A 13,769-nucleotide genomic window follows, 5' to 3' on the forward strand; every position below is an offset into this window, starting at 1 on the left:
TTTTTTTTTTTTATATTAAAATAATAATCAGGACGACTGTCGATTTCAAAATGACTACCTACATTGTTGACATTTTCAACTTTCAATGCGAATATTATAATACATATATATACAGTTCGTTTGAAAGGTGCTCAAGCCCGAGTTACATTAGCGGTAGGTACTTATATTGCCGCATTGTTCGAGAGAGCCTATATACATATACTCTGACTGTGGACCAAAATAAATTATTGTGTTGTTCCGTTCAGCGACGGGAGACTGTGTTTCGCGATGGGGTGGTAATGGTTGAGGATCTGATGGCGGTCGTTGCGGAGAAGAGGGAGTTGACGATGGCCTGCCCGAATCGGTGGAGGAGAAGTTGGTGGCATGAAATCGCAGTGTCCCACGCGCGCGCGACAGGTGGCGGCCCGGGCGTTTTCTCGTGGGTGGATGAGCGTGAGGGTTCGCCGGGACGCACACTCGGGAATATCGATCGGGCGGAAAACACCTACCTACTCCCCGTATCCTCGACGACCGAAAAAAAGCTGCTCCTCTTCGTCGCCCGCTGTGCCGGTGGGAGCGGACGACCGTCGCCGTCGCCGCCGCCACCGACGCCAGCACTGTGTCGTCATCGCGCCGCCGAAACCACCACCGACAGAACGCAACCGACTGCCCACCGAGGAGAAAGCACTCTGCGTGGCAAAATAAGTACGGTCGAACTCACGTCACGTCATCATGAAGTGGTTCACTTCGTTGGTCTTGTCGGTCGCGGTGGCGGTGGCCGTCACGCATATGGCGCACGGGCTGCCCGCCCCCGGTAAGGCGGACGCTGCCAAGATCCAAAAGAACATGGCCAAGAATAAAGGTGAGTTCCCAACGATTATCGCCACCGGCTCACACGCTCGTCCCACCCACTCTATCCTGGGGCCCTCGCACGCTCGCGACTGACTTTGCGATTCGTATCGCGTGTACCTCGGATACTATAATATTATTATTATAATATTGCGTAGAAGTGCGGCGACTTTTTGAGTTTTACAATAATATCATTATTATCACAACTGCACAATTGTAACATTGTTATCGTTGTATTATACCGTTTCAAAACAACAACAACAAATGCCATGCTTGCCGTGCACCCAAGCCGAATTTTTGAAAATTCTTAACCGCACCACCGCATATGATGTACTTCTATAACCTATTTTATGATAATGTGCACGTATTCGTTTTTAATTTGTCGTGTATAATATTATAGCCAAGAAGACGCAGGAAGTACTCCAGTTCGGTAACCAGCAGAACAGACAGGCGGACACCAGAAACTACGCCAGAGCCGAAAAGAGACGTGAGTCGCAACTAACCCAATATTATAATAATATACCTATACGCATATTATACCTACCCCAACAATCGTGGGTCGTACCGGAAGTATCGATTGTCAACGCAACTACACATAAATATATTATAACATAATGCGTATGTGCGTGTTTACGTATACACATTTTTTGTTGTTGTTTTTTCCGTTTTTCAGAGGCACCTGATGATCACCACGACCCGGAACCGGTGCCCGAGGTGAACAACGCCCTTGAACACTATCCCCAGTCAGCCAGACATGAAAAGATCACCGACCTCTTTTACAACCCAGGTATATTATATTTGTTCGCTATTATTACTGTTAATATTATTATAATCACCATCGTCATCTCCGTTGTCGTCATTGATAGTATACTAACATCGCATGTATCGTACACATTATATAAAACGTAGTGGGTCTATAATATAATATCGCGTGTTTTGGTCGTAATAAATAATATATTATTGTTTCTAAGACCACTGACAGACATAAAAACTAATAAAATATTAACCGAACTGAGTTGCCAAACGTAAATAATTAATGATAACATTTTTTTTTCTTTATACTTGTAACAATGTAATATTTATTATAGTCGTTAAAATTGTTTTAAATCCCTCCTCGGTGTAAGATGAATATAACAACGAGAAACTGAGTGCAAATCTTATAAAACGTATTTGGTGACAATTTAAAAAAGCAACTGTAAGAACCTAAAGTAATTCGATTGTTGCACACACGACACTAATGATATCGTCAAATACGTACACAAATAAAACGGAAATTTGAAATAAATGCATGGATTGAAATTTTAGTTTACTGTATATAATTAATTTCATCCTACAATACTCTTTATATTTTTGTATTTTCATACATATATACAGAATATATATTAGATACACCCATTATACAATAATGTATAATAAGAAGCGTATAATGGATTATACATGGAATATAAATTTCAGATAATTTATCGATGAAAATAATTTTCTAGTAAGTTTCTGTAGGTACCTAAATCTAATAAAAAAATATATCAAACGATAGAATTTCTTACAATCGCATAAATAATATTAGCATGTTGCAAGTACATATACATAAATTCGTAACTGCAAGTATGTTAAAGGATGAAATTATGATGCGATACGGGGTAGGTAGAATAATGTATTTTGTATTATAGAAACATTCCTACAACACGAAGGTATAAAGTAAATATTGATTTAAAAATATCAAAAGATTTGTTTTTTTATTTTAAAATTTAAAACTAGAATAAAAAAATAGCTATAACAATATAACCTAGATATTTTTTGTATTACGTTTATAAATCTGAACTCACATAGAACTATAATTTGTTCTATCCTTTTCAAGTTGTATCTATACCTATATACGTAAAAATAATTGAATTTTGATGTTATATGTTCTACTTCAGCACTGTTTGATCTGCTACTATAAAATGCATTCTTTTTATTTATACTCTGAAGACTATATATACCTAAGGGATCAGAATTTAATAAACAGATGTATAGTCGTATATGTCAGGTAGGTAGGTACTTGTTACACAATAGTATGTCAAAACTTAAAAACCATGTTTTGTTCAATTAAAAACGATTCTGCTTTTAATTGTGTATCTCCACAATAGGAATAATTTAAGAAAATGAAAATAATTTGTTCGTTATATTTTATAACTTATCATAATTAAAATACGAACAAGCGATATTATTGCGTTACTAAATTATTTTACAAGATTTTTTGATCTTTCAGACGTAATAAATTAATGTTTACTGTAAGCCTGCAATAAAAATATTATCATATATATTATTTCGGGTTTTGTATAAGAAACTCAACATATATTTTAAGAAAAAAACAATGGTGTTTACTGTTTAGTAATTAATTAAATTAAAAAACGCTAGTGTATAATATATCTAATGCATATGTTAGATGAATTTTCCATTAAACAATAAAAATCACAAGTGATCTTATAATTAATTATTTTTAAGTATTTAATCACTGCCCCGGTGTATTCCTAGATATTGCACAAGCATTTGATCGCGTCTGGCACGACGGGTTGTTGTTCAAATTACGGTGCACACGAATTGCGTACCAAGTCAGGTAAACGAACCTTTTTGAACGAATTGCGTCCCGGACGCAATTCATGTTACTTTTTTCCTTAAGATATTTTTTAGTGGTTTCCAAATTTATTAAAATTTTTTAACAATTTAAATATTTATCACAAATATTATTATTATATGAAAACTAGCTTTTAGTGGGTTTGTACTTTTATAGATATTTTTATAAAAATATTAGATATTAGATGGAAATGTACAAATAAAAACTGCAGATCTTTTTTACGAATAGATACACAAGATAAACTAAAGGTTAGTGTTAGTAATTTAATTCACATTCACGAAAAACTAGAATTAAAAATTCTGAATCGCCAAAAGTTTAGCAATAGTTTAAAACGGAAAGCAGTTACAGACGTATCAGAACGACTTATTAAATTATTTCATAGACAATTAAAAGATGAAAACGTGTCTACACTAACATTAACTGATATTACGTATATAAAAAATAATATGCATTATGCACGTAGAACCTGCAGTTACCCTCAATTACCAAAAACTATAAGCGATGTTCATTCTATTTTAAACTCGATAGAAATTAAAACTACCGACAACGAACAATTTGTATTTAATAACTTGGACACTGGCATAGTTATGTTTTCATGTCAAACTAACTTAAGCTTTTTTAGCAAAATAAGTGTATTTTATGTAGATGGAACTTTTGAATACTGTACTAAATTTTTAAACTGTACTAAATTTTTTTAAATAAATTCACAATTCATGGATTTTGAAATTATTGAAATCACGATTAAAGATTATGTTAACATATTAGCCAATAAATATAAATATAGACAAAATTAAATCAATACTTTTGATATTAACCTATGACTTATAAATCTAATAAACTTTTTTAAAAATATGTGAATATGACGACTTATTATATTACCTATACGAAATTATGTTTTCACAGCTTTAATTTATTTATTTTTAATAATATGTGAATATGACCATTTATACCTATGATATTATGATTTTACAATTTAAATTTTTTAAAAATATGTGAATATGACAATTTATTATATACGGTATTATGTTTTCACAGACATATCTTTATTATTTCAATGTCATTTTAAGAACCACTCAACTGTAGATAAAAAGGTAACACGAATTGCGTCCGGGACGCAATTCGTTCAAAAAGGTTCGTTTACCTGTTTTGGTACGCAATTCGTGTGCGCCCTCAAATTAAAATCGTTTTTACCTGCTCCGTATTTCCTCATCCTAAAATCTTACCTTGAAGACCAATATTTCACTGTTAAATTTAACAATTCCTACTCTGCGTACCATAAAATCAAAGCGGGAGTACCCCAGGGAAGTGACCTATCACCTATACTCTATAATATCTACACATCAGATATGCCCAAAACAAACCATACTATCCTAGCGACATATGCAGATGATACCGCTATACTAGCATCAAACAAAGACCCAAACATAGCCATCCACGATATACAATACCACTTAAATTTAATCTCCAATTGGACTCAAAAATGGAAAATCAAAATAAACGAAAACAAATCAGTTCAAATAAATTTTTCTCTGAAAAAAAACGAATGCCCACAACTTTTGCTCAATAATTCACCAATCACTATCCAAAATGTAACCAAATACCTCGGAGTTCATCTAGATAAAAGACTTACCTGGGCCCAACACACAAAACACAAAAGAAAACAATCAAACACACGTCTACATCTCCTACGTCCATTATTGTCTCCTTCAATGAATTTAAAAAACAAAATATTAATATACAAGACAATTATTACCCCCCTCTGGTCATATGGTATCCAAATTTGGGGCCAAGCCAAACCATCTAATATAAGACCCATTCAGGCTTTCCAGTCTATTTGTCTTAGACAAATAACTGGAGCCCCATGGTACATGACCAACGACGCACTACACAAAGACCTCCAAATACCAACAGTCAACGATATAGCAACTCGTCACTATAAAAAATTTCACTCCAAACTGCACTCAAACCAAAACCCTCTAATTTCCCGGATGTCCTCTATAACCATCCCCAACAATCCTCCGAGGAGGTTAAAAAGAAAATGGCCAAGAGACGCTCTTGCCTAACGGTTTCCATATTTTGAACATTTGAACCCATCAAATTAATAGGAGGTACTGTTGATGGACGGTTTTCCCCCCTCAAGTTATTCAATCATGCACTAATATTATTACCTATGTTATAAAATTTACTTATTGTACAAACTGTATAGATTGTAAATATCCTAAATAAATAAATAAAAAAAAAAAAAAAAAAAAGTATTTAATCACCACTTTATAAAAGTATTTTAGTCGCTCAAGCGTAAAAATTTCATGGCAAATTTACTGAAACCGATGATAATGTTTTTCAGTTGTTCATTAAGAATATTACAAACTATTTTGTTCCAAGTTTAATATACTTTAGTGTATTATTTAATATAAATTTCAAATGATGGAACCGCTTACGTATTTTACGTATACAATTTAGAATGTTCCAGAGTTCGATTAATAATATTACTAATTAATCGAATTGTGAGTGCATTTTTTAATATAATATTAAAAACGCAATCAATAATACATGACGACGATGGAACAAACAAAACAGCCTTATATAGACGTGAATTACGCGCGTCGTTCGGTGTCAATGATAATTAGTAATTATTGGATTGAATCCAACTGATATTGAATAATAATTTTTTTTCAAATACAAAAACGACTAGATTAAACTTCATCACTAACTTAGTTGTAATAAAAAGGTCAAATTAGGCATTTCAGAAAATTTTTAGTAGAACGTAAAGACAAACAACATATTACAATATTCCCCGCACGCAGCATCATATAATATAGGTAGTAGTGAATGATTATGGTAATGTATTTTGAAGAAATGGTGTGACTGGTAAGTTATGTTATAAATTACCGTGTTGGATAATCAATTCTGAACGTAGTTAAGTTAAAACCTCGGTAAATTACATGTCTTTAAATCTTTTAAATGTTTCAAAAGTTCTTTAATGTGTTGTAATTCTTCACGCTTAAAAAAAAAAAAAATCTGAAAAAATCAAAACGTGACCTGCAAAATCATATATTAATTGACTAGATTGGCAAACTATTGCAAACGGTAGTTAGTGCTTTTTTCGGAGAACTTTTCTTATAACCGAAAAAGGTACAAAAAATGTGAATCTATATCTATATATAAATGAGAAAACGAGAATCTTTGGTGCCAATGGCAATCACTCATCCGATAGTCGTGCGGTTTTTTTTTTTATAATGAAAGAGTATATCACGGAGAAGGTTTCGACATTTTTTCAATCTCTAATGGTTGAAAGCTAAGAGGCAACTCACACATCCATACTTTTTCAACTCACGAAAAACCAATATTAGTATTTATTTTTGCTTGATTAAATTATTGCCATTGGTTACATATTATTATAATATTACCTAGGTAATTATTATTTTTAGAAATACGGCATACACATTTTGTTACAACTTTATATATTTTTTTAAAAATGCACGGATAACGTCGGGCAGGACAGCTAAGTATTTTGAACAAAACTATCTAGAAAAACTAATTAAATCCTCGAATAATACAACGGTACTTAGTATAATATATAACTACACATAGAACATTAAAGTTGTAGTTCATAATACATATGAAGTTGGAAAATGACGAATTCGTTATAATTATTATTAACTATACAGTGAAATTGTGTACTATAAAGGACATCGTACGACTAGTATAATATTCAATACGAAATGTACCTTTTTAAATTTATATTTATAGTTACTAAAACATATTCATTTTCAAATATTATATTAATATATGCGTTATAACTTTTAATATAGTTATTGAAAAAAGTGGAATTGTATATTCACTTGATATGTGCACACAGTATATGATCGATTCGAAAGAAGGGAAATAAAAATATAAAGGTCATTATTATAATATATTTGTTCAGCTGCAGACAAATAATTTAAAAAGTTTTTTTATATTTCAACGAAAATAAATGACTCGACTTCAGTACCTAAACTTCCATTCAAAATAAAAATCTAATATTTAGCGAAAACTCTTCCGTGAACTGTATATTTTATAAAAACATTATTGTTATTTTTTTTATCATTATATTCTCTTGTATTATATTTGTTAGTTTGATGTTTGGATTTAGTTAATTGTAAGTTTTGTATCACGATTTTTATTTGAAAACCTTGTAAACTACTTTTAAAATTTTATAATATTGAATTGAATGATATCGAATATGATGTTTAACATGTACATTTCAATTCATTTAAATCCTCCGATCGCAGTATTCAATTCCTTAATAAATAAATGCTCTATTACTGATCGACTAATATATTGTTCGTTCTTTTTCCACATAGCGATATTATTTTGTTCTGTGTTATGACCTGTCCAGTTCATATTTTTCTAAATATTTTGAGGTTTACTGCTGGGTGATTAGTAAGCGAATACATATTTTATAAGAAATACTTGTCCAATAAACAGCAAACAAGGCGCGTTTAAAAAGAGACTAATGACATTTTTAGTTGACGTAACTCGGGAGTTGCAGATATTATTATAATATACGTAACACGTAATAATTAAATTTATGTTGTAATACGCGGCATTCATTAAAATTATGTTAAAATATTATATTACGTTTTAAATAATATTGTAATCAGGAACGATTCAATGTAGGTAAACGTATTCACTTTATCTCGGAATAAAACCATTTAAAAATAGTTTGGTAATTTAAAAATATTTAAGTATTTATATAATCGTATTAAAAAAATTCCACGATGTTTTGATATAACACAATCCCGTGGCTGTTTAAGTTCGTAAAATAAAAATGCAAAGTTTTTAAAAAGTTATTTTTTTTATTAAAAGTAATATTATTCAGAAGTGTAATTTGAATTCATATAATTTTTTTTATCGTAGGTCTATTATATTTAACAGTCATATAATGGAATACGGTAAATGATCGGCTTTTGGAAAATAACAATGACCAAAATTACACAACATTTGAACAAAAAAATTATCCTTCGAATGCGATAATTTACCGGTGTTTGTCCAGAAATAAACGTCTCTTGTTTAAAATTGTCATTACAATATTTACCCTCGCTATAATTATTTATTAACATAACATTGAAAGTATATCATAGTTGTAATATTTTATTAATTAAAAGACGATAATAAATAATAAACTATTATAGTTTTACGAATGATCTATTTTAGCTTTATCAGTTCTATTGTATTAAAATTGCATACACAAGGCGCCGTGTTACAAAAAATATAATTAAGTGGCATATTATTATATATTTATATTTACTATAATAATAGTTATGATAAAATATAACATTTTTTTTTATTCTTGTAGCTAACTAGTGCTTATAACTTGATAAATTGTCCATATGGTTGTGTTGGTTTTTAGTTTGTCAATTTTAAAATGATTATTTTATAATTTAGACTTTTTGTTTTATTTGTAAATTATAGGTCTCATATTTGTCTATAATAATAAACCGTTTGAAAAATACATTAAAGATCATAGTTTGGCGCTTATGTCACGTTCTCAGCGTACTGCTTATCATATATTCATATTAGCATAAACTGAAAGAAAAACGGATGTATTATTTTTTTTGATTATTGATTACTATGTCGACGAACTCCTCACGTTGTCTAAATAAAAAAGTTTTGTATTGAATATCGAGCTTCAGTTGTAATTCAAAAGCGTCGATTTTAGTTTTTAGATTTGAACGAACATTTAATTAAATAATGAAAACTACTAAACTGGCTTTCATGAAACGCGGTATGTGAGTGACGATAAACTTTAAGTTTAAATTGTAATCTATAAACGTCGATTTTAGTTTTTAGATTTGTGAAAAATATTTAATTAAATAACGAAAACTACTTTTGACTTTCACTAAAAACAGTACGTGAATGACAATATTACAGTCACCTAAAGTGTTTGTCCGAGTGCTCAGGACTGTGACAATACTATAGAACAATATAATTGCATACAATTTTCATATCGTCGATATGTTAACGTAAAAGTACTCACTATTCATATAGCGATTAGTATTATATTATAATCTAACCTATACCTAGTATTATGATGCAACAATGATGATATTTTACAATCACTTGCTATAAGTTCAATAGTTGTATGTAAGGGGGCTGAACATAATTATTATTTTAAATTCTACAACTGAAATTCAGATGAAAATTATGAATTAATTATGAATCACACAACTATGTGTTTACTGTTTTCGTTGTTGGATACAAATTTGTATGTACCTACCTAAGTATGATACAGCTATAACTTATCGGTTGGCCGAAATTTAATAACAAATACAGTGAAACTTCCATGTAACGAAGTCGAATAACCAGCAAAAAAAATTCGTTATATGGATGAATTCGTTAAATAGAATTACGTATTTTTTTCAACTTTTTTTTAAAATTGAATTATGTATATATGTAAAAAACAACATCAAACATCATATTATAGTTTAATTTAATTTTTAACCTTAAATGTAATTTAAAAGAAATGATCTGTAAGTTTTGTTTGCTTATTATTTTTGAAAATTGTCCTTTTCTCGTAAAAAGTTTCTATATCGTCAAGTTTAAAAAAATTTCATCGGGAACATTTGCTTCTTGTCTAAAACCATTTCTTACCACTGATAAAGCGTTTAATATGTCTTCTTCTGTGAGTTTGAATTGTTCTACTGCATGTTCCTCTTCGTCATATTCTTCTTCAAATTCATCAGGATTTTCTTTTTTTCTAACCTCTTCTACAATACTTTCTTCAGTAGGTGATTCATATACGGCAATGTCTTATTCAATTTTCAAATAATCTTGTAAAGTAATGTCATCGCAGTGAACTAACTCCCATTATCGTTGTACATCTGGTATTTCAATATCGGTTTCAATAATTTTATTTGTAAACTTCTCCAAGCTTTCGATACCTCAAAAATACAATCTCACAGAGTAATAATAATTAATACAATTTTATAGTGACAACATTTACAAAAACTGGTTTTTATCGAATAATTATTTCGTTATATAGAAACATTAGATTCATTATTTGGAGATACATTTACGTGTAACAATGAAGGTCTTAAAAATATTTCGTTAAATGGAAGTTCGTTATATGGAAGTTTCACTGTAATATGTAATATTATTCACTCAGTAGAAAATAATATTATCGCATTTAAAATACGATCATATCAGTTCAAAGGCTTGTGTATGCGAAACAAGCATAGTGCATACACACATTGTATAACCAATGACCCTTTCATAATTAACGTGTAATTAAAATAATTCAATTGATCTAATAAAATATAAGTTGTAACCAAAAAACCATTTAAAATGTTTACGAAAATAAGCATTATGTAAATATTACATTTTTGGTTTGAATAAGAAGTAATGATTTGAATTCAATAAAATATGTTAATTTGGAAGGATATATTTCGTCCAACAATTTTGTTTGGGTAGTTTTTAATTAAAGTCATTCATTCTTACATAGTATTTGACTGTATTATTCGAGAAAGTTTTCTACTGTCCACAATATATTTTAACAATTATATTATTTTTATGTTTTCGTGTTACTTAAATTCAAATATAAATTAATGTTTCACAATTTCCCATTTCTGGTTCAAAATATGTTAAATTTTAATGAATCGTTAACAACTATACATATGGCTACCTAGTACCTATATTTAATGGACAATTTTATTGTTTAAGATTCTTACGGTATTCAATCACTAGACGCCGATGACCGTTATAAAAGGAACGCTTACCACTTCGGCTCACCAGTTAAAAGGAGGTAAGAAACAATACCAATAACAATAGCTTAATGTCACAGATGAATTATTCATTGAACGTCGCCATCGAATATTTATGAGGCGTTCAATATATAATAGGAATGGGGGAGAATTCATGAAAATTGCATTGTACTCAATTGTTTTACAACACATTGTTTACACCAGCGTTGTACTATATAATAGAAAATCACTTGTAGGTATAAGTGCTTTCCTATTATAAGAAAACACGTCCATTTTCTAAATTGAAATTTCGATATCGTTAACGGTTTGTTGCAATTTTTATGTACCTATATAATGTTTTGGTTAAAAAGTGGTTCTAGAGTATACGGTTCTTATTTGGACAGCGGACGTGCCAAACGCGACTTGCCTTTTGACCCCGAAGAATTGCTGGCGTTGATGTCCATCCTGGAAGCAAATAAGGCTCGAGACAAATCCAGGCATGTAACTATTGATGATAACAGTTTATTTTTATTTTTATTATGCATATTTGTAAATGCGTGCGTATTATGATTAATATTATTACAATAGGTAACGAACGATAATATTATTCGATGGTCGTACATTTTAATTTATTGTCGTTTTGCTGCTACTTGAAATTGAACGTTATAATTTCTATCGGGTTTTAAAATAAAATATAGTTGCAAGTTTTGCAGGCATCAGTTTTAATATTAATCCCAATTAATATTATCACAGTTTTCATTGATTTTTACATTATTTGTTGTGTTTTTGAAAGTTTGAATTTTGATTGAATGTATGTTGTTGTAGTGAAGCTGGCAATAATTTATGATATAATATAATAAATCATTATATTTTGTTAATATCAAATTAAACTCCTGAGAATTGAACGTTTTAGCTGTATACGTCATAACCGTACAATTGTATTTTGTTCGTACAATATAAAGTATAGAAACTATATCAGTCTAATGAACTGTCGAGGCCAGGCCCCGGGTGGTCATATTATTATCTAACTACACAATAGAAAACTGCAACGTTATAAAGGGACGTCCTTCTTTGACAAATTCGAACAGCAATGTTCAAAAAGACATTTTACATTATAATATTTAGTAGAAAATAATACAGTGTATAATAGTTAAACTGCACACGGTTATTGTCAGTCGATGTGATACATGCTTCAAATGTTTCATGGCCAAATCCATCGGAAATTTTAATTTTTTTTTCCTCACAACAATATGTAGGTATATGCTCGCAGACCTTGTACAAGGCGACTATAAAACTCTACATTGATATTATATTAAGTATAACAATACCTACCCAATAAGAAAATATAACGTGTTTTAATAAACAATACAAAACCAAAACTAAAAGAATTACGTTCACCATTCTTTAGAAATTACTAAAATGTTGTTTTTTTAATTAAAAAAAAGATAAATTTGTTTGCCACAAATTCGATTAAAATGTTTTAATAACATAATAATATGTCCCATGATATATGATGTTTTATAACGATTAATTTATAAACCAGCAGCAGGAGAGAGGAAAGTGTAAAAGATGTTTTTTAATCACATAATATAATTTTTCTAGTATAATTATATTTATTTATCAAAAACAATCATCGGCTTACTAACACGTATATTTTTAGACGTCCCGCACAAAATTATGGTCAAAGTTATGGACAAAGTTATGGACACGACACAATTCCGTACGAAGAAAATGAGATACCAGAAGAAGATGACGAAGACGACGTCCAAGGTGAGAGTGTTTCAACGCTTAAAATATCATCACGTTTTGCTAAATTTTAATCCTAGTGTGTAATAAATGTATTAAACGTACGCACATAAAGTCATACATATTATTATTATTGTATAATTCGCACGTACCTACTTTTACTTTCAATGCGTCGTTACGATTTTCTCCTTAAATGGGATACCGAGGACACGCGTTACCAGTGTTTTTGCTTAAGTTATTAGCAGCGACCACTTGTCCTATATCCTGTCCTGTTGATTAATATTTCATCGCGTATTATATTTACCCGTGGCTCGCTAATGTTTTTATACTGTGCATAATATTTTATTAATATAAAAATAATATAATATTATAGTCCGTGCCATTTCGCAGCTTGTATGCTTATCATTAGTAAATAGTGATTTACTAAAACTATAATAATAATAATAATAATAATAATAATAATCGTATTATTGTCGTGTAATACAGAAGTTTGGGAGGAGCGCCCCGTTGTACTGGCCCCGTCGCCGAAAGATTTCTACATCAACAACGAGTTCCAGCGCAAGCAGAGAGCTCAACACGGATCCAAAGTATGATAAAAAAAACCATCAGAATAGAATCCTCACATCTGTGTAGAATAATTATTTTCAGGGTCTAAACCACTACCAAGAAGAACCGCAGTACTATAGATTGTCAGATTTCTACCGCTATTACAACTACTAAACATAATAATATTATATATATAATTATAACAATAATAATTATAATATACGAGTACGGCGATGCTGTTTCACTCATCTAGTGGCATTTATATACTTTACCATCGTCTCTAATTTATAATAAACTTAAAGTTAATATATTAA

The 13,769-nt window shown here is 30.3% G+C and overlaps 1 protein-coding gene across 3 annotated transcripts; it reads left to right on the forward strand.

The window, feature by feature from the left end:
• The first annotated feature begins 555 nt into the window (after positions 1-555).
• LOC132943466 (uncharacterized) lies at positions 556-13,769 on the forward strand. Of its 3 annotated transcripts, none has more exons than XM_061012479.1 (8): positions 556-841; positions 1,229-1,315; positions 1,502-1,615; positions 11,144-11,225; positions 11,568-11,660; positions 12,824-12,933; positions 13,396-13,496; positions 13,543-13,769. In XM_061012479.1, the coding sequence occupies exons 1-8, from the start codon at positions 712-714 to the stop codon at positions 13,627-13,629; spliced, it is 804 nt and encodes a 267-aa protein (XP_060868462.1). In that variant the 5' UTR covers positions 556-711; the 3' UTR covers positions 13,630-13,769. The 3 variants fall into 3 exon arrangements, with proteins under 3 accessions (XP_060868462.1, XP_060868461.1, XP_060868460.1); XM_061012478.1 differs by having other exon boundaries at positions 558-841; positions 11,535-11,660; positions 13,558-13,769; XM_061012477.1 differs by having other exon boundaries at positions 563-841; positions 11,535-11,660.

This window comes from Metopolophium dirhodum, chromosome 4 (assembly GCF_019925205.1).
Source record: "Metopolophium dirhodum isolate CAU chromosome 4, ASM1992520v1, whole genome shotgun sequence".
Classification (NCBI taxonomy): domain Eukaryota; kingdom Metazoa; phylum Arthropoda; class Insecta; order Hemiptera; family Aphididae; genus Metopolophium; species Metopolophium dirhodum.

Coding starts and splice junctions, on each gene's coding strand:
- LOC132943466 (XM_061012477.1), top strand. CDS start 712: ATGAAGTGGTTCACTTCGTTGGTCTTGTCGGTCGCGGTGGCGGTGGCC. Junction 842..1,228: donor GAACATGGCCAAGAATAAAG/GTGAGTTCCCAA, acceptor ATAATATTATAG/CCAAGAAGACGCAGGAAGTA. Junction 1,616..11,143: donor CGACCTCTTTTACAACCCAG/GTATATTATATT, acceptor TTATTGTTTAAG/ATTCTTACGGTATTCAATCA.